Genomic DNA, 18702 nt, shown 5'->3' with positions numbered 1-18702 from the left:
TTATTGTTCACATTCATATATTAATGCTACTCTCACTTTTGCATTTATTTTTATTTTTTGGTTTTTCAAGGTAGGGTCTCACTCTAGTCCAGGATGAACTGGAACTCACTATGTAGTCTCAGGGTGGCCTCGAATTCACAGCGATCCTCCCACCTCTGCCTCCCAAGTGCTGGGCTTGCGCCACCATACCCGGCTACTCTCACTTTTGGTTAAAGAAGCTTCTCTTTTCAGATGGCAATGACCTTGGGATGACTTAGAAGGTACCTTGGTGCTGAGAAGAGATAAAGGAGTGTTCAGTACTGAAATATCTTTATTACACCTTCTAAGACTCAGGGTCCATTGCAGAAGAGGTAGCAGAAAGAATGTAAGAGCCAAAGGATGGATAGGACTTCTTACAACATGCTCCTCCTAAAACAAAATAGCCTGGATATCCATGACCTCCCATTACCTGACATCAAAATAAAAGACAGACGCTGGGCATAGTGGCACATGCCTTTAATCCCAGCACTTGGGAGGTAGAGGTAGGAGGATTTCCATGAGTTTGAGGCTACCCTGAGACTACATAGTGAATTCCAGGCCAGCCTGAGCTAAAGTGAGACCCTACCTTGAAAAACCAAAATAAATAAATAAACAAACAAACAAATAAAAGGGAGATTGATTGAGAGGGGGAAGGGGTATGAGGGAGAGTGGAGTTTCAAAGGGTAAAGTGGGGGGAGGGAGGGAATCACCATGGGTTATTGTCTATTGTCAAAAAAGCAAATTAATAAAAAAGCCAAAAATTTTATATATATATGTAAACAGATATATATGGATATATCCATATATATCTATATGTATATGAATGACATGGAATTACAAGGAGGTACTCTCTGGGAAGAGGAAGAGACCAGCAGGAGGAATGGAGGAAAAGAGAAGGTAATGGAGATTGAATATAATCAAAGTATATTGATACGTTTTCTTCCTTCTTTCATCATCTATGACAGCCCGTTAATTAGCCCAATATCATTCATGTTTTGTGAAGGAATGACAGCTGCTGTGAGGTCATGAATACAACTATTTATTTGTATCTGGGAGACAGCATTTCAAAACACTCCTCATATTTTGGCTCTTAAATTCTTTCCACCAAGTATTACATTGTAGTTCCTAAGCCATTAAGATGATGTAATGGACGGCTGGAGAGATGGCTTAGCAGTTAATGTGCCTGCCTGCAAAGCCAAAGAATCCAGATTTGATTCTCCAGGACCCACATAAGCCAGATGAACAAGGGGCGCATGCGTCTGGAATTTGTTTGCAGTGGCTGGAGGCTCTAGCTTGCCCTTGTCTCTCTCTGTCTCTTTCTCTCTCTCAAGTTAATAAATAAAATGTATTAAAAATATATTTTAAAAATTAAAAGTAGTATGATGGAGACACAGGAGAACTGCCATGAGTTCAAGGCCACCCTGAAAATACATAGTGAATTCCAGGTTAGTCTGAAAAAACAAAAAGACCAAGAATTACCCCCCCACACTTGAGTAAACTAGTAAATTAGCACACTAAAACAATTGTAATATAACAAACGTTAGAAAATCATACCTAAGGAATCAAATGATATTCAAAATACCTGTACTATAAATTGTAACTCTCTTCTTTCTGCTTCCCATTGTTCTGCTTGTAATCTAAACTCTTCCAGCGCTGTTTCCCTGATATGAGACTCCACCTCACGCTTCTCTTGCTGATGTTTCTCCAGCGCTTCCTTTACATGGATAAAATCTCGCTTTACTATTATATCAATAAAGGTTACTTTTTATCCTTCAAATGTACAAAGAAGTTCTCCTTACCTATAGACTATCAAAACCTCATAACTCATGTTAAAATCTTGGGGCAAGAGGGTTAGAGAGATGGCTTAGCAGTTAAACTCTTGCTTGTGAAGCCTAAGGACCCCAGTTGGAGGTTCAATTCCCCAGTACTCATGTAAACCAAATGCACAAGGTGGCACATGCATCTGGAGTTCATTTGGTACACCCATTCTCTCTCTCTCTCTCTCTCTCTCTCTCTCTCTCTCTCTCTCTCCCTCCCTCCCTCCCTCCCTCCCTCCCTCAATCTCTCTATCTGTCACTCTCAAATAAATAAATAAACATAAACAGAAAAAAATCTTGGGGCAAGAGATGTACCTCAATTGGTTAGAATGCTTGCCTAGCATGTACAAAGGCCCTATGTTCAATCCCCAGCACTGAATAAAATAAGGTATGATGGTACACTCTTGTAATCCCAGAGTTTAGGACAGACAGGAAGATGAAAATTTTGAGGTCATCCTGTGGTGGTTTGATTCAGGTGTCCCCCATAAATTTAGATGTTCTGAATGCTAGGTTCCCAGCTGATGGATATTTGGGAATTAAGCCCTCCTGGAGGGAGTGTTTTGTTGGGGGCGGGCTTATGGCTTTATAGCCAGTTTCCCCATGCCAGTGTTTGGCACACCCTCCTGTTGCTGTGGTCCACCTTATGTTGGCCAGGGGGCTGATGTCCACCCTCTGCTCATGCCATCGTTTTCCCCTGCTATTGTGGAGCTTCCCCTCGAGCCTATAAGCCAAAATAAACCTCTTTTTCCCAGAAGCTGCTCTTGGTTGGGTGATTTCTACCAGCAATGTGAACTGGACTGCAACACATCCTTTGCTACAAAGCAAGTTTAAGGCCAGCTTAAGACACTGCCTCTAATAATAATTGTTATCATTATTATTAATAATGTTAAAATCCTAATGAAACTATTGTTTTGATCATCAGATTAAAAAAGAGGGCAAAAGAAAGAATATAATAAATCAGGATAAAAATAATCATCCTAGCTGGAGCTGGAGAGATAGCTTAATGATTCAGGTGCTTGCCTACAAAAGCCTAGCGTGACCGGTTTGATTGCAGTACCCACATAAAGCCAGATACACAAAGTGACACATGCATCTGGAGTTCATTTGCAGTAGCAAGGGGTCCTGGAGTGCCCATTCTCTCTGTCTCTCTTCTCTCTGTGTCTGTCTGCTTGTAAATAAATAATTAAATTGAAAAACATAGTTGAGTGTGGTGAAACATGCCTTTAATCCCAGCACTCGGAGGCAGAGGTAGGAGGATCATCATGAGTTTGAGGCCACCCTGAGACTACATAGTGAATTCCAGGTCAGCCTGGGCTAGAGCAAGTCCCTACCTCAAAAAACCAAATAAGTAAATAAATAAAAATGTTTGAAAAAGTAGCCAGGTGCACTGGAGAGATGGCTTAGTGGTTAAGGCACTTGCCTACAAAGCCTGAGGACCTAAGTTCAATTCCCCAGGTTCCACATTAGCCAGATGCACATTGTGGCGCATGCATCTGGAGTTCATTTGCAGTGGCTAGAGGCCCTGGCATGTTCATTCATTTCCTCCCTCTCTCTCTCTCTCTCTCTCTCTCTCTCTCTCTCCTTCCCTCCCTCCCTCTGTATCTAATAAATAAGTAAATAAAACAAAAAATTACTTTAAAAAAAAATAGCCAGGTATGGTGGTGCATACCTTTAATCCCAGCACTCAGAGGCACAGGTAGGAGGATCACCATGAGTTCAAGGCCACCCTAAGACTACATAGTAAAATCCAGGTCAGCCTGGGCTAGAGTGAAACCCTACCTTGAAAAAAATAATAATACTCCTAGGGCTGGAGAAATGCCTTAACTGTTAAGGAGCTTGCCTGCAAAGCCTGAGGTCATTCCCCAGTAGTCACATAAGGTCAGATACACAAAGTGGTACATGCATCTAGAGTTCATTTCCATGGCTAGAACCCAGGCACACCCATATTCTCATTCTCTGTGTGTGTGTGTGTGTGTGTGTGTGTATTCTCTCTTACTCTTGCTATCTCAGCCTGCTGTGGTGATGCATACCTTTAGTCCCAGCACTCAAGAGGCAAAGGTAGAAGGATTTCTGTGAGTTTGAGACCAGCCTAGAACCAGAGTGAGTTCCAAGTCAGCCTGAGCTACATTTAGACTCTACCTTTAAAAAAAAAGGGGGGGGGGCTGGAGAGATGGCTTAGTGGTTAAGCGCTTGCCTGTGAAGCCTAAGGACCCTGGTTCGAGGCTCGGATCCCCAGGTCCCACGTTAGCCAGATGCACAAGGGGGCACACGCGTCTGGAGTTCGTTTGCAGAGGCTAGAATCCCTGGCGCGCCCATTCTCTCTCTCTCCCTGTGTCTGTCTTTCTCTGTGTCTGTCGCTCTCAAATAAAAAAAAAAAAAAAAAAAAAAAAAACAGGGCTGGAGAGATGGCTTAGTGGTAAATGTGCTTGCCTGCAAAGCCATAAAACCCAGGTTCAATTGCCCAAGACCTGCATAAGCCAGATGCACAAGGTGGCACATGCATCTGGAGTTCATTTGCAGAAGCTGGAGGCCCTGGAGTGCCCATTCTCTCTCTCCCCCTCCCTTTCTCTCTCCCACTTCCTCTTTCTCTTCCTCCCCCCGCCCTCTCTCTCTCAAATAAATAATAACAATAATAATAATAATAATAATAATAATAATAATTGATGAATTCCAGGTCAGCCTGAGCTAGAGTGAGACCCTACCTCCAAAAACCTAAATAAATAAATAAAAATAATAATTGACTCAGCCAGGCGTGGTGGTGCATACCTTTAATCCCAGCACTGGGGAGGCAGAGGTAGGAGGATTGCTGTGAGTTCAAGGCCACCCTGAGACTCCATAATGAATTCCAGGTCAGCCTGGGCTAGAGTGAGACCCTACCTTGAAAAACAAAATAATAATAATTAACTCATTAAACTAAGTCCCATTACAAGAGGAGAAATTTTCAGTGAGATTTATATGAAAGAAACAAATGGATCTGTCCATATGGATCCGTTTTAGAAATATCACCTTCATAACTCTCACTTGTAGAAAGCCACAAGAGTCCCATAGTCTGAAAAGTGACTCCTAATCAACACCACATTCCTTCGAAGGTCTTAGTAGGACAGAAAAGCAGGCTGACTAGCTAAAAACACTGCCATCATCACCCTTCTTTTCTCACATGTGTTGTAGGCAAACTTAAACACACCTACCCAAGGACTTTCAGTGCCAAACACCTAAACATTGGCCATTCCAATACTAATGAAGCCCTTGAGTAGGCCAAGCACTATTTCAGAGTCCAGTGGTAGTCAAGATACAAAGTAGAGCTATTAGCTGGGAAGGGTGGCACATGCCTTTAATTCCAGCACTGGGGAGTCCAAGGCTGCTCTGAGACTACGCAGTGAATTCCAAGTTAACTGGGCTACAGCAAGACCCTACCTCAAAAAAATAAATAAATCAAAACAAGTAGTAGAACTACTGACATGCAAAAATAAAAGTAAATCGGCTGATGGTCTGGGAACTTTGTACCAAAACTTTTACACTGAAATGTTTCTGCAAAATTGCTTTTTAGTGAAGATGCAGAAAACCATTTATACTGCTGGTAAGTGTAGGGCATTCTTTCTTTATTTGGGGGGGGGATGCTGAAGAGATGGTTTAGGGGTTAAGGTGTTTGCCTGCAAAGCCAAAGGATCTCAGTTCAATTCTCCAGGACCTACGTAAGGGGGCACATGCATCTGGAGTGCATTTGCAGTGGCTGGAGGCCCTGACACGCCCATTCTCCTCTCCCTCCCTTCCCCCATCAAATAAATAAATTAAATATATTTTAAAAAAGAAAAAATAATGTTTTCTTTTCTTTCTTTTCATATTACTCTTTATACAGCAAAAGTGTTGTTAAAACATTCTTCCTCTGTACTAACAGAACAAGTAAAATATTCATCATAGAGACAATGATTGTACTTTTAACATATTTTAATGACTACCTTAAACCAATTTCAAATTATGTAACATGTATATACTTACTCACTGAAAACATGAACCCTATCTATCTACTACTTTTAATATACAATGCCATAATTTATGTCTTCTTCCTAAGAGCACAATTGTTAGGACAGAAACACAGGGAAATGGTACAAAGAAAGCCTCAAAAAAGTTGCCCAGTCTTGGTTTCTATCTCTTAATTTTCCCCTTACATACAAACTGCAGCTGATCAGTCCTCTTTCATTATCCTCTAACATTTAAAAAAAAAAAAACATTTTGTTTATTTTTATTTACTTGAAAGCAACAGACAGAGAGAGAATGGGCGCGCCAGGGCCTCCAGCAATTGCAAATGAACTCCAGACATGTGCACCCCCTTGGGATTCTGGCTAGCATGGGTCCTGGGGAATTGAGCCTCAAACTGGGGTCCTTAGGCTTCACAGGCAAGCACTTAACTGCTAAGCCATCTATCTCTACAGCCCCTCGAACATTATTTTTACTTAAACACCTTCTGAACATTAGAGTAGCAACAGGAATATCATTATTGCCTACTGCTGCTATTAGCATTAGCCTCAATTACAGTTTTTAAAAAAAGAGAAAGTAATGTTCAAGGTTCAGAAGCCAAGAGGGGGCAAAGGAGGAAACATGTATGATAGCCTGGACCTTACCAATAATTATCAGGCATCTCTAGAGCACAGGCTCCTATCTGGAATTTATACCACTGAAAGTGAAACAGCTCTTCAATCAAATTTAACTTGCTCTCTGGAATAAAGTTCAATTTCAACTTGAGTTTAAAACCATTTTTCACTTCAGTGAGAAGAGTTTCTTATTTATAGTAATAGTTTATTCCTTCTGAAAATGCCAGAAGGACAAACAGAAACTTTCCTGTAACTAATGACCTCCCACCCCCACTGTCCCTTACAGTCCTGAATAAGCACCACATAAGCACAGGAGATCCAAAAACAATACAGAGCACAATCACTCCACACAAGACAATTTTGGCTTACTCCTCAACTCCACTCTGACCTCCTCAAACACAAAGATCAGCCTTCTGAATCTGTCAAGGATCATAGTTGAAGAATGTAAAATGAAGGCTCACAAAACATTCAATACTAAGTGACATTTTTTAATTTTTTTAATTTTTTTTTTTTTTTTTTTTTGAGAGCAACAGACACAGAGAGAAAGACAGATAGAGGAAGACAGAGAGAATGGGCGCGCCAGGGCTTCCAGCCTCTGCAAACAAACTCCAGACGTGTGCGCCCCCTTGTGCATCTGGCTAACGTGGGACCTGGGGAACCGAGCAACGAACCGGGGTCCTTAGGCTTCACAGGCAAGCGCTTAACCGCTAAGCCATCTCTCCAGCCCCTAAGTGACATTTTTAACATTGTAGCATCAAGGTGTCAAGTCCTTCAATTTTTAGCCCACTTGGGAAGGCTTAAGCTATTAACTTAAAAATATGGTGTTCCTTCCTCAGTAACTATGACCACTTAATGTCTTCATAAATGCTCATGCTAGCAGCTTTACTGCATCCTACCACTTCTTGTAAATAAATGCAAGGACCATTCCATCTTATCTTAGACATAACACTTACTAGTTTTCCAAGCATGGCAGAAATGAAAATATATATATATTAGAACAAGAACAATTTATGTTCATTTCCACAATCTGTTCTTTCTTAGAGCAGTGCCTGATTCTATTAAAAATAACAAGGTTAGTCCAATGCTAAAGAAAGCAAATCTGATGAGGGACTAATTTACAAAGTGTACAAGAATATAATCTTATAATCAATCTTTCCAGTGTTTGCTATAACTACATTAGAAAATACTTCTCTCCAGAAAAACTCAGAAAGATAATACCTATAAGATAAAACTGAACTTTCTGTGTTCATTTCTGACAAGTAATAACCAATACAAACCTGTTCACAAAAGATCTAAAACTATTGCCTCAGGACCACAGAGTATTACCAACATGCTGTATGAATGAGCATTGGTGAATGGCTATTGTCTCAGACTTTCCTTTCTCTTCTTGTGTTAGCGAGTCTATCTCACCTAAAGCCTAAAAGAAGACTGAAGTTATTGCAGAAGTGAAACTGGGCATGCTCCCTTCAAATGTTTCTAAAATAACCATTCTAAAACAAAATCAGCAGAAGTCATCTTTTTAATAAAAAAGAAAAGGAGGCAAATGCTGCTATTCCATCAGATGACTTATAGAGGTGAGGGGAAAAAAGGGGGGGGACAACAGCAATAATTCAAGTCATGTGTGTGAGAAAATTGAAACAGGTCACTTTCAAGTTAAGACAAAGTGAAGGAGAGTGATGTTGGGTGTAATGGTCAGGAAGCTTAGGCATTATTACCAATGGTTAGCTCATTTCACAGTCACGAATAACACACCTTGCGCTTGTAAAAGCAGATAAAATATTTAATATGTAATTTACAATGTATTTTACCAGCTCAGCATACAGAATGTATAGAGATTATATCAAAGTAGTAGACAGTTCGGGGCCTGTGCAAACCCTGCAAAAATAGAACTTCAGGTATCTGCTAATCAAAAGCAAAGACAGTGTGCTTTTTAGAAGTGATACAATTCAAACTACCACAAAATACAAAGGGCTATAAAAATGTATACCATTCCAACAACATATATAAGTTATTAAATAAAGATTTGATTTAAAAGAATATAAATGAAGCCTTTAGGTAGGTCTTTTCTACATGCATATTATTCCTCATTAAAGAAAAAAATATGTAAAAAAGCCATTGGTAATTGCTTTGTTAACATCTGTAGAAAATGCCAATTCTCTGGTCACAAACTCCACTAAGTTTAGCATTTAAGGTCTCTGCAGTGTTATAAATGTAATTTAAAATACTGTTAATTCTCTAACTCCATTGGTAAAATGATGTGACTTGGAATATGGCAGTCTTCATGTGGAGGGCAATGATCCACAGTTCTGTTTGTTCTGCATTTCTTCAGCGTAAACAGTTATCCAGAGGAACAGCACCCTCCACTGCCAGCCTGGGCTTGGGGCTCATCATCAATAATCTGGACTCCTCTCCGTGCAGCACTGGGTTGACTGCAGCCATTACCTTTTGCTCTCTCGTCCACCTGTGCTGTTTCTATCATTCTTTTACAAAGGTCAAGAAAGAGTTCCTCAATTCCTTTGTTCTGTTTAGCTGAAGTATGGTAATGTTTTGCTCCCACAGATTCTGCATACGATTCTGCTTCTTGAATGGAAACATGTCTTTCCTTCTCCAAGTCTATTTTATTACCAACTATACATAAACAGATTTCATTTCCCAACATTTTCTGCAATTCCTTGACCCAGTTTTTAACCTTCTGAAAAGAATCATCTGTTATGTCATAAACTAAAAGAGCTCCATTTGAATCTCTGTAATAAATGGGTCCCAATGCATGGAATCTCTCTTGACCTGCTGTGTCCCATATGGCAGGATTTACTCTTTTCCCACCAATATTTAACTTCTTTGTTAAGAAAGATGCCTGCAGCGTGGTGACGTGCTTGTCGTTGAACTTGTTCTCGCAGTAGCGCAGCACCAGCGGTGATTTGCTCACGCAGCCTTCCCCGAGCAGCACCTCCTTGACCGAGTAGGCTCGGCCCGCCGCAGCCCTGCCACCGGACGCAGCCATCCCGCCGCCGCCCGGCCGCCCGAGCCGACCGCAGGCGCGCCGAGCTCGCGTCAGCCGCGGCGGCGCCCGCCCGCACAGCCCGGCCGCTCAGGCCCCTCGGCGCCCAGCCGGACCCCCGGGATCCCGCTCCACGCCCTCTGAGGGCGAGGCCTGGAAGGACCAAGAGATCTAAAAAGAAATAAATAACCCAAACGCGACCAAGCAGGCTCCCACCACCACGTCTCCCGAGACTTGACGGAGAACGCTGCCTCTCCTCCCTCTAATCAATGTTTTATTTTTATTTATTTATTTGAGACAGGGAAAGAGGCAGACCGAGAGCAAGAAACAGACAGAATAGGTGCACCAGGACTTCCAGCTCTGCAAAGGACCTCCAGACACATGTGCCACCTTGTGCATCTGGCTTACATGGGTCCTAGGGAATCAAACTGAGGCCCTTTAACTTTGTAGGCAAGCACCTTAACTGCTAAGCTGTCTCTCAAGCTCTTATCTTTAAATTTTAAACCGTTAATTCAAAAGCATGGAACGTATGTACAATTCAAAATCTACCTTTCAAGTGACTGCTAACTTCCACCCTAGATCCTACGTATGCTTTAGAAAGTGAAAATGAAAAAAATCTATGGGGATGTACATGTGCACAATAATACTAGTAAATTTTAATATTTTTCACCTCATAAATCCTCATACAATATGGTCTACATAACAAAATATATGCCAAAGGCATTGTTAGTTTTCTTTTTATAATGTTTGTGTTGGTTTTTTTGGGGGGGTGGTTTTTGGGGGGTTTTTTTGTTGTTTTTTTTTTTTGGTTTTTCAAGGTAGGGTCTCACTTTGGCTCAGGATGATCTGGAATTTACTACATAGCCTCAGGGTGGCCTCGAACTCATGGCGACCCTCCTACCTCTGCCTCCCAAGTGTGCACCACCATACCTGGCTTAGTTTTCTCTTTATTGCATATTAAAAGTGAAATCTAGGACCTATTATTTTTTCAAATTCCAAAATTTCATGCTGCTAAACCAAATGGACTATAGGTTATTGTTTTACAATATGCCCATACACAGGTCTATTTCTTCCTTTTAAGTTTTTGTTTGTTTGTTTGTTTGTTTTGTTTTTTGCTGTTTTTCTTTTGCTTGGTTTTGTTGTCTTCTTTTCACTTTTATTTTTTACATATTCTGGGGATTACACCCAGGGCCTCATACATGTCAGGCAAGCACATCTCTTACAGAACTGCATCCTCAACCATGTTTTCCTTTTTTTTTGCCTTCTGAGTGTTGGAATTAACAGCATGTGCCACCATGCCTGTCACCTTTAAAATTTTGATCAGAGGGCTGGAGAGATGGCTTAGCAGTTAAGCGCTTGCCTATGAAGCCTAAGGACACTGGTTCAAGGCTCAATTCCCCAGGACCCACGTTAACCAGGTGCACAAGGGGGCACATGCGTCTGGAGTTCGTTTGCAGTGGCTGGAGGCCCTGGGGTGCCCATTCTCTCTCTCTCTCTCTCTCTCTCTCTCTCTCTCTCTCTCTCTCTCTCTGGCTCTTTCTCTCTCTGTCACTCTCAAATAAATAAAAGTAAACAAAAAATATTTTAAAAATAAAAATAAAAAAATTTAAAAAATTTTTGATCAGAGATCCCAAATACTTTTCACAAAATAAACAGTATACCTATTTTGGGTTTGTTTGTTTGTTTGTTTTCTAGAGAGAGCAAGAGAGAAAGACAGAGAAAGAGGATAGAGACAGAATTGGTGCACCAGGGCCTCAGCCACTGCCATCAAACTCCAGATGCTTGTGCCACCTAGTGGGCATGTGTGACCTTGCACTGGCCTCACTTTTGTGTGTCTGGGTAACATGGGATCTTGAGACTCAAACATGGGTCCTTAGGCTTTGCAGGCAAGTACCTTAACCACTAAGCCATCTCTCCAGCCCTTCTTTTGGTTTTTTTGACCCAGGTACTCACTCTAGCCAAGGCTGACCTGCAAACACCATGTATCATCAAGTTAGCCTCAAACTCAGTGATCCAAAAAAAAAGAACTCAGTGATCCTCCTAGCTCTGTCTCCCAAGTCCTGGGTTAAAGGCATGGGCTACCATACCCAGCTAATAGATCTATTAATATGGCCTGTAAAAAAAATCTCAAAAGCTGGGCATGATGGCACATCCTTTAATCCCAACACTTGGGAGTCAGAAGCAGGAGGATCACTTTCAGTTTGAGGCCACCCTGAGACTACATAGGGAAGTCCAGGTCAGCCTGGTGTAGAGCGAAACCCTAGCTCAAAAAAAAAAAAAGAAAAAAAAAGGAAAAGGAAAAGGAAAAGGAAAAAGGAGAGGGAAAGAGGAAAAGGGAGGAGCCCAAGGATAACTTCAGGTAATATACAGTGCATCTCAATAAATACTGTATTTAGAAAAATTCCTTTATGAAAAAATTTTACCTGTAGGGCTTTTTCTAGTCTGCTTTTTTCCTTCATGAGTAAATCATATTCTCGGTTACAATTTTGAATTATATTGTCTCTCTCTTCCAAATCATGTTCAAACCTTCTACACTCTTCTTTCCATTTCTGTTGGGAAGTCTGAAATGCTTTCTCGGTCTCATTTGCCTTTCCTTGAAGCTCTGAGTTCTGAGCTGTGGAAAGCAGAATAGAAGAGATGTATTTATAACCATGCACTAAATCATTAGTCTAAAAACCTACTCACTGAAGCTGACTTCATTTACAATATGAGCTTAGGACAAAATATTTAACTTGAAGCTGGACCTGATGGTACATACCTTTTATCCCAGCACCAGGGAGGCAGAGATAGGAGAACTGATGTGAGTTCAAGGCCAACCTGAGACTATATAGTGAATTCCAGGTCAGCCTGGGCTAGAATGAGACCCTACCTTGAAAAAAAAAAAAAAATTCAACATGAAGTGTCTCAAGTTCGGAATCAACAAACAAACGTGATTTTAATATGAAACTGGATAGTATATTCTTGAAGGCATGTCCATGTTTAGTTGCACCTCAAGTACTAATTATAATTCTTTCATTTCCCCCCTTCCAAAAATAAACTACACTGTGTGTTTATTTTAAAAGATCATGTTCTGGGCATGGTAGTGCATGTCTTTAATCCTAACACTCATTCGAGAGGCAGGCAGGAGGATCACTGTGGATTTGAGGCCACCCTGAGACTACATCATGAATTCCAGGTCAGCCTGGGCTAGAGCTACCTCGGACAACAACAACAGCAACAACAAAAGCATCATGATACTTTTTAAAGACTCAATAGATTACAGATTTTAGTATTTCATGATTGGAAACAAGCTAGTTGTGATGCACCTTACAAATCAGACTGTCACAAAATTGAGAATGGGGACCACTGCTACAGTCCTTGAAGTTGTATGACTTACCCACCTCAACCAAGGCATCACTCATCTCTCACCCTTCTATCACCTCAGTAATAAGTGGTACTGGTCAACAGGCACCACTGCTGTGTAAGTCAGCATCTAGACAAGAAGTAAGGGAAGGCTCCTAGGGTTGGCTCCTTCACCTCCCTCAGGATTTAAACTCTGATTCTTTGGCCTTGAATGGAAATAAAGTACTTCCTCGTTGGCAGGGGAAATGGCTCAGTGGTTAAAAGCCTGGCAGCCTGGGTTCCATTCTCCAGTACCCATATAAAAACGGACACAATAAAAGTACCATATGCATTTGCAGTGGCAAGAGGCCCTGCAAAAAAGCACACATGCATGTGTGCACACATGCAAATAAAATTTTTTTATGTGCAGTTTTTTGAGGTAGGGTCTCACTCTAGCCCAGACTGACCTGGAATTCACTATGTAGTCCCAATCTGGCCTTGAACTCACGGTGATCCTCCTACCTCTGCCTCCCAAATGCTGGGACTGAAGGCGCGCACCACCATGCCCAGCTCAAATAAAAATATCTATCTGGGGCTGGAGGTGTGGCTTAGCAGTCAAGGCATTTGCCTGCAAAGCCAAAGGACCCAGGTTTAATTCCCCAGGACCCATGTAAGCCAGGTGCACAAGGGGCACACATGTCTGGAGTTTGTTTGCAGTGGCTAGAAGCTCTGGTTCACCCACTCTCTCTCTCTTCTCCCTCTTTCTCTGTCAAATAAATAAAAATACGATATTTTTAAATATATATTTATCAGGCTTGTTTGTGAAACTTGATGGTGTGGGTTCAGTTCTCCAGTGGTATATGCTTATGGAGTAAATTTACAATCACAAGAGGCCTTGGTTTGCCCATCTTCTCTATCTCTCTCCATCCTTCCCTCCCTCCCTCCCTCCCTTCCTCCCTCCCTCCCTCTATCTCTCTCTCTCAAATAAATATTTTTTAAAACACTTCCTTGGGCTGTAGAGATGGCTTAGCAGTTAAACGCTTCCTGTGAAGCCTAAGGACCCCAGTTCCAGGCTCGATTCCCCAGGACCCACGTTAGCCAGATGCACAAGGGGGCGCACACATCTGGAGTTCCTTTGCAGTGACTGGAAGCCCTGGTGCACCCATTCTCACTCTCTCTCTCTCTCTCTCTCTCTCTCTCTCTCTCTCTCTCTCTTTCTCTCTCTCTGTAGCTCTCAAATAAATAAATAGATAAAATTTAAAAAAAACACTTCCTCATTAAGTTTCTGTGGCGATAAAATAAAGAAATACATCTACCTTGTTATTTTTTTTGTAAAACAAGGTCTTTTGCTGAACCTAGAGCTGAACCTGATTCAGACTAGCTACACAGAACACCTTAGGCATCCTCCTGCCTCTCCCCACCCCTACCCAGTGCTGAAATTACAGGCACATGCCACCACACCCAGTTTTTGCATGGGTGCTGGAGATCTGAACTCCAGTCCTCACAAACGGCTAACAGGTACTTTATCTACTGAGCCATCCCCCCCGCCCTACTTTCCAATTCTTATATTTCTAAATTCTGGTAGTGATGTAGGTATTACATCCAATAGGAAATTATCAGAACTCAGAACACAATAACCCAAAGTAGTTTTGAATTAAGAAAGGCAAAAGAGTCACAAAAGCAAGAAGGTCTTTCTGTCCTTCTGCTGCTCTATTTTCTACCTTTTTTCCTCCTCCTCTAAAGCAAGCCATAGAGTCCAGAAATGACACCCATGAGTGTAGGTCATAAGACCCTCATGGAACAGGCATCCTACCCTAGACCTAGACAGAAGTAAGGGGAGAAAACAAACAAGCCCTGTTGGGCAGCCCTCGGTAATTTATTACATCGCCTCATGCCTTCTTTTGTTGTTATTTGTTTTGCTTTATTTGGGGTTTTGTTTTGTTTTTTTGAGGTAGTGTCTCGCTCTAGTCCAGACTGACTTGGAATTTACTACATAGTTTCAGGGTGGCTTCAAACTCATGACAATCCTCCTATCTCTGTCTCCTGAGTGCTGGGATTAAAGGCATGCACCCCCATGCCCAGTTCTGAGACTTTTTTTTTAATGTTTCATTTTTATTTATTTAGTCTTTTGAGAGAGAGAGGCAGATAGAGAAAGAGAATGAGCACGCCAGGGCCTCCAAGAGCTGCAAATGGACTCCAGACGCATGTGCCACCTTGTGCATCTGGCTTTACGTGGGTTCTGGGGAATCAAACCTGGATCGTTAACCTTTGCAGGCAAGCACCTTAACCTCTAAGCCATCTCTCCCTCCCTGTTGTTTGTTTGCTTGCTTGCTTGCGGTAGGGTCTTGCTCTAGCCCAGGCTAACCTGGAATGCACTATGTAGTCTCCAGCTGGCCTCAACTCACAGTGATCCTCCTATCTCTGGCCTCCTGAGTGCTAGGATTAAAGTCATGCACCACCATACCTGGCAGGTCATACCTTTTTTTTTTTTTAATTTTTTATTTATTTATTTGAGAGCGACAGACACACAGAGAGAAAGACAGATAGAGGGAGAGAGAGAGAATGGGCACGCCAGGGCTTCCAGCCACTGCAAACGTGTGTGCCCCCTTGTGCATCTGGCTAACATGGGACCTGGGGAACCGAGCCTCGAACCGGGGTCCTTAGGCTTCACAGGCAAGCGCTTAACCGCTAAGCCATCTCTCCAGCCCAGGTCATACCTTTTATCTAACAATGTTTCTCTATAACTATCTACTTCTTTTGTCAAAATGAGCATTAAAATATAATTTTTAGAGCCGGGCGTGGTGGCGCACGCCTTTAATCCCAGCACTCGGGAGGCAGAGGTAGGAGGATCACAGTGAGTCCAAGGCCACCCTGAGACGAGACAGTGTACAGTGAATTCCAGGTCAGCTTGGGCTACAGTGAAACCCTACCTCGAAAAACCAATTAAAAAAAACAAACAAACAGTAATAAAGAGGTAAAACCAAGTTTGTGTGTGTGTGTGTGTGTGTGTGTGTGTGTGTGTACACAAATACATCAGGGCTTCTTGCCATTCCAAATGAACACCAGACAACTGTGCTACTTTTTTTAAAAAAATTATTTTTTTATTTATTTATTAGACAGAGGGAGAGGGAAAGAGAGAGAATGAATACACCAGTGCCTCTGGCCACTACAAACAAACTCCAGGTGTATGTACCACTATATGCATCTGGCTTACATGGGTTCTGGGGAATTGAACCTGAGTCCTTAGGCTTTGCAGGCAAATGCCTTAACTACTAAGCCATCCCTCCACCCCTGTGCCACTTTTTATGTCTGGTTCTATGTGAGTAATGGGGAATTGAACCCAGATCAGCAGGATTTGCAAGCAAATGCCTTTAACTACTAAGTCATCTCCCCAGCCTAGAGTTTTTTTTGTTTGGTTTTTGGTTTTTGGTTTTTGGTTTTTTTGTGAGGTGGGGTCTGACTTCCAGACTGACTTGGAATTCACTATGTTGTCTCAGACTGAGCTGACCTCAAACGCATGGTGATCCACTTACCTCGGCCTCCTGAGTGCTGGGATTAAAGATGTGTGCCACCACACCCGGGTCTAGAGTGTTTCTTGAACATTTAGATTCTCAAGCTGAAAATTCTGGTTCAGAAACGGGTATGGTGGTGCATGCCTTTAATCCCAGCACTCAGGAGGCAGAGGTAGGTGGATTGTCATGAGTTCGAGGCCACCCTGAGACTATATAGTGAGTTCCAGGTCAGCCTGGACTAGAGTGAGACCCTACCTCAAAAAAAAAATTCTGGTTCAAATTATATGTAATGGAGGGGTCTAAAATATGCATATATTTTTTAATCCTTTTTTGATTCTGCTAATTATTCTTGGAACAAGTACTCTTCAAAAAGTTATTAAGGGGTATGGGGAGATGTCTTAGTGGTTTAGGTACTTGCCTGTGAAGCCTAAGGATCCAGGTTTGACTCCCCAGAACCCAAGTAAGCCATATGCACAAGGTGATACATGCACACAAGGTCATGCATGTGCACAAGGGGGTACATGCGTCTGGAGTTCCTTGCAGTGGCTAGAGGACCTAGCATGCCAATTCTCATATTCTCTCTCCCTCTCTCTCCCTCTATGTCATAATTTTTTTAAGTGACGAAGGAGCCAGGCATGGTGGCACACACCTTTAATCCCAGCACTCGGGAGGCAGAGGTAGGAGGATCACTAAGAGTTCAAGGTGACCCTGAGACTACACAGTAAATTCCAGGTCAACCTGAGCTAGAGTGAGACCCTACCTTGAAAAAAAAAAAAGTGATTAAGGGCTGGAGTGATGGCTTAGTGGTTAAGATGCTTGTCTGCAAAGCCTAAGCACCTCAGTTTGATTCTTCACATAAACCAGATGAACAAGGTGGCCACATGTATTTGGAGTTCGTCTGCAGCAGTTGGCATGCCCATTTTCTCTCTGTCTCTTCTCTCTCAAATTAATTTTAAAAATGAAATAAAAATAAACAAAAAAGAGATTAAGCCAGGCATGGTGGCAAATGCCTGTAGTCCCAGAACTGGGGAGGTAGAGGTAGGAGGATCACCATGAGTTCAAGTTCATCCTGAAAGTACATTGTGAATTCCAAGTCAGCCTGGGCTAGAGCAAGACCCTATCTCAAAAAAAAAAAAAAAAAAATGTGTTTAAAGGTAGAGCATTGGCTCAGTGGTTTGAGGTACTTGCCTGAAAAGCCAAATGACCGGGTTTGATTCCCCAGTACCCACATAAAGCTGGATGCAAAAAGTGACACATGCATCTACAGGTTGTTTGCAATGGCTAGAGGCCATGGTGTGCCTACTGTCTTTCTTTCTCTCTCTCTCTCCCCTTGAAAATAAATACATAAAACAAATTTAAGTGATTAAGAGGCCTGGAGAGATGGCTTAGCAGTTAAGGCACTTGCCTATGAAGCCTAAGGACCCAGGTTTGATTTCCCAGTACCCACTTAAAGCCAGATACACAAGATGGTGCATGTGTCTGGATTTCATTTGTAGTGGCTAGAGTCCCTGGCATGTACATTCTCTATCTGCTTTTTTTTTTTCTCTCTCTCTCTCTCTCTCAAATAAATAAATACTTTTATTTATAATATTTATATAAATATATTATATATAAATATTTATAATAAATAAATATTTATCTGACCCTGTATGGATTTACAACAGTGAACAATGACATAGAATAAGGTTATGTTTTTAAACATGGAAAAAACAGAAATCCTCTTACCACAGAGCTTTTCTTGGATCCTCTGTGCCTCAGCTAATCTTTCCTCAGCAGCCCGTCTTCCAAGACCAGCTTCCTTTCGAACAACAGCCAGGTCATATTCCAGACTTTGTCTCAATGCTTCTCCTTTTTCAACTTCAGACCTCAGTCTAGCAATCTGGCTCTCATAGCTTGACAACTAAAACAGAGTCTTGAGCTCATGAACTAGAATGAACACTTGTCTCCAAGATGATGAGATCACATAAACACTTAAATTTCTTTTTTTTTAATACTTTATTTGCTTATTTATTTATTTATTTAGAGAGACAAGAGAGAGAGAGAGAGAATGGGCATGCCAAGGCCTTCTGCAAATGAACTCTAGAGGCATTGGCCACTTTTTGCATATGGCTTTACATGGGTGCTGGGGAATTGAACAGAGACCGTCAAGCTTTGCAAGCAAGTACCTTTAATGACTAAGCCATCTCTCCAGCCCCAACACTTAAATTTCAAACATGTCTAATTTAAGCAATGCAGGATGGTACAAACCTATGATCACAGCACTCGGGAGGCTAAGGAAGAATAATCAAAAATTCGAGGCCAGCCTAGACTACATAACAAGACATCTGGGGAAAAAAAAAAAATCTGGGCTGGAAAAATGGCTTAGTGGTTAAGGAGCTTGCCTGCAAAACCTCAGGACCCAAGCCAGGTATGATTCCCCAGTACCCACAAAAGCCAGGTGCACAAGA

At 41.9% G+C, this 18702-nt stretch overlaps 2 protein-coding genes across 7 annotated transcripts in view; both read right to left on the bottom strand.

Annotated features, from left to right (window-relative positions):
- Ccdc171 (coiled-coil domain containing 171) overlaps window positions 1–18702 on the bottom strand; it is a 553592-nt gene that overhangs the window by 490900 nt on the left and 43990 nt on the right. For 4 of the 6 annotated variants that reach the window (XM_045160095.1, XM_045160091.1, XM_045160110.1 and 1 more), the window contains exons 4-6: window positions 17981–18155; window positions 11846–12036; window positions 1601–1732 (exon numbers count right to left, since the gene is read on the bottom strand). In XM_045160095.1, coding sequence (XP_045016030.1) covers window positions 1601–1732; window positions 11846–12036; window positions 17981–18155 — 498 coding nt within the window. The remainder of the gene's footprint in view (window positions 1–1600; window positions 1733–11845; window positions 12037–17980; window positions 18156–18702) is intronic. The other 2 variants (XM_045160105.1, XM_045160112.1) reach the window with 2 other exon arrangements.
- Window positions 8174–9425, bottom strand: LOC123463998 (ras-related protein Rab-21-like). The gene has a single exon (XM_045160113.1). It carries the CDS (start codon window positions 9423–9425, stop codon window positions 8763–8765), a length of 663 nt encoding a protein of 220 aa, XP_045016048.1. The 3' UTR covers window positions 8174–8762.

Source organism: Jaculus jaculus, chromosome 1 (assembly GCF_020740685.1).
Source record: "Jaculus jaculus isolate mJacJac1 chromosome 1, mJacJac1.mat.Y.cur, whole genome shotgun sequence".
Taxonomy (NCBI): Eukaryota; Metazoa; Chordata; class Mammalia; order Rodentia; family Dipodidae; genus Jaculus; species Jaculus jaculus.
This window is presented reverse-complemented; position numbering and strand designations above follow the sequence as displayed.

Excerpts from the sequence above, each read along its gene's own strand:
- LOC123463998 (XM_045160113.1), bottom strand. The coding sequence starts at position 9,425 with ATGGCTGCGTCCGGTGGCAGGGCTGCGGCGGGCCGAGCCTACTCGGTC.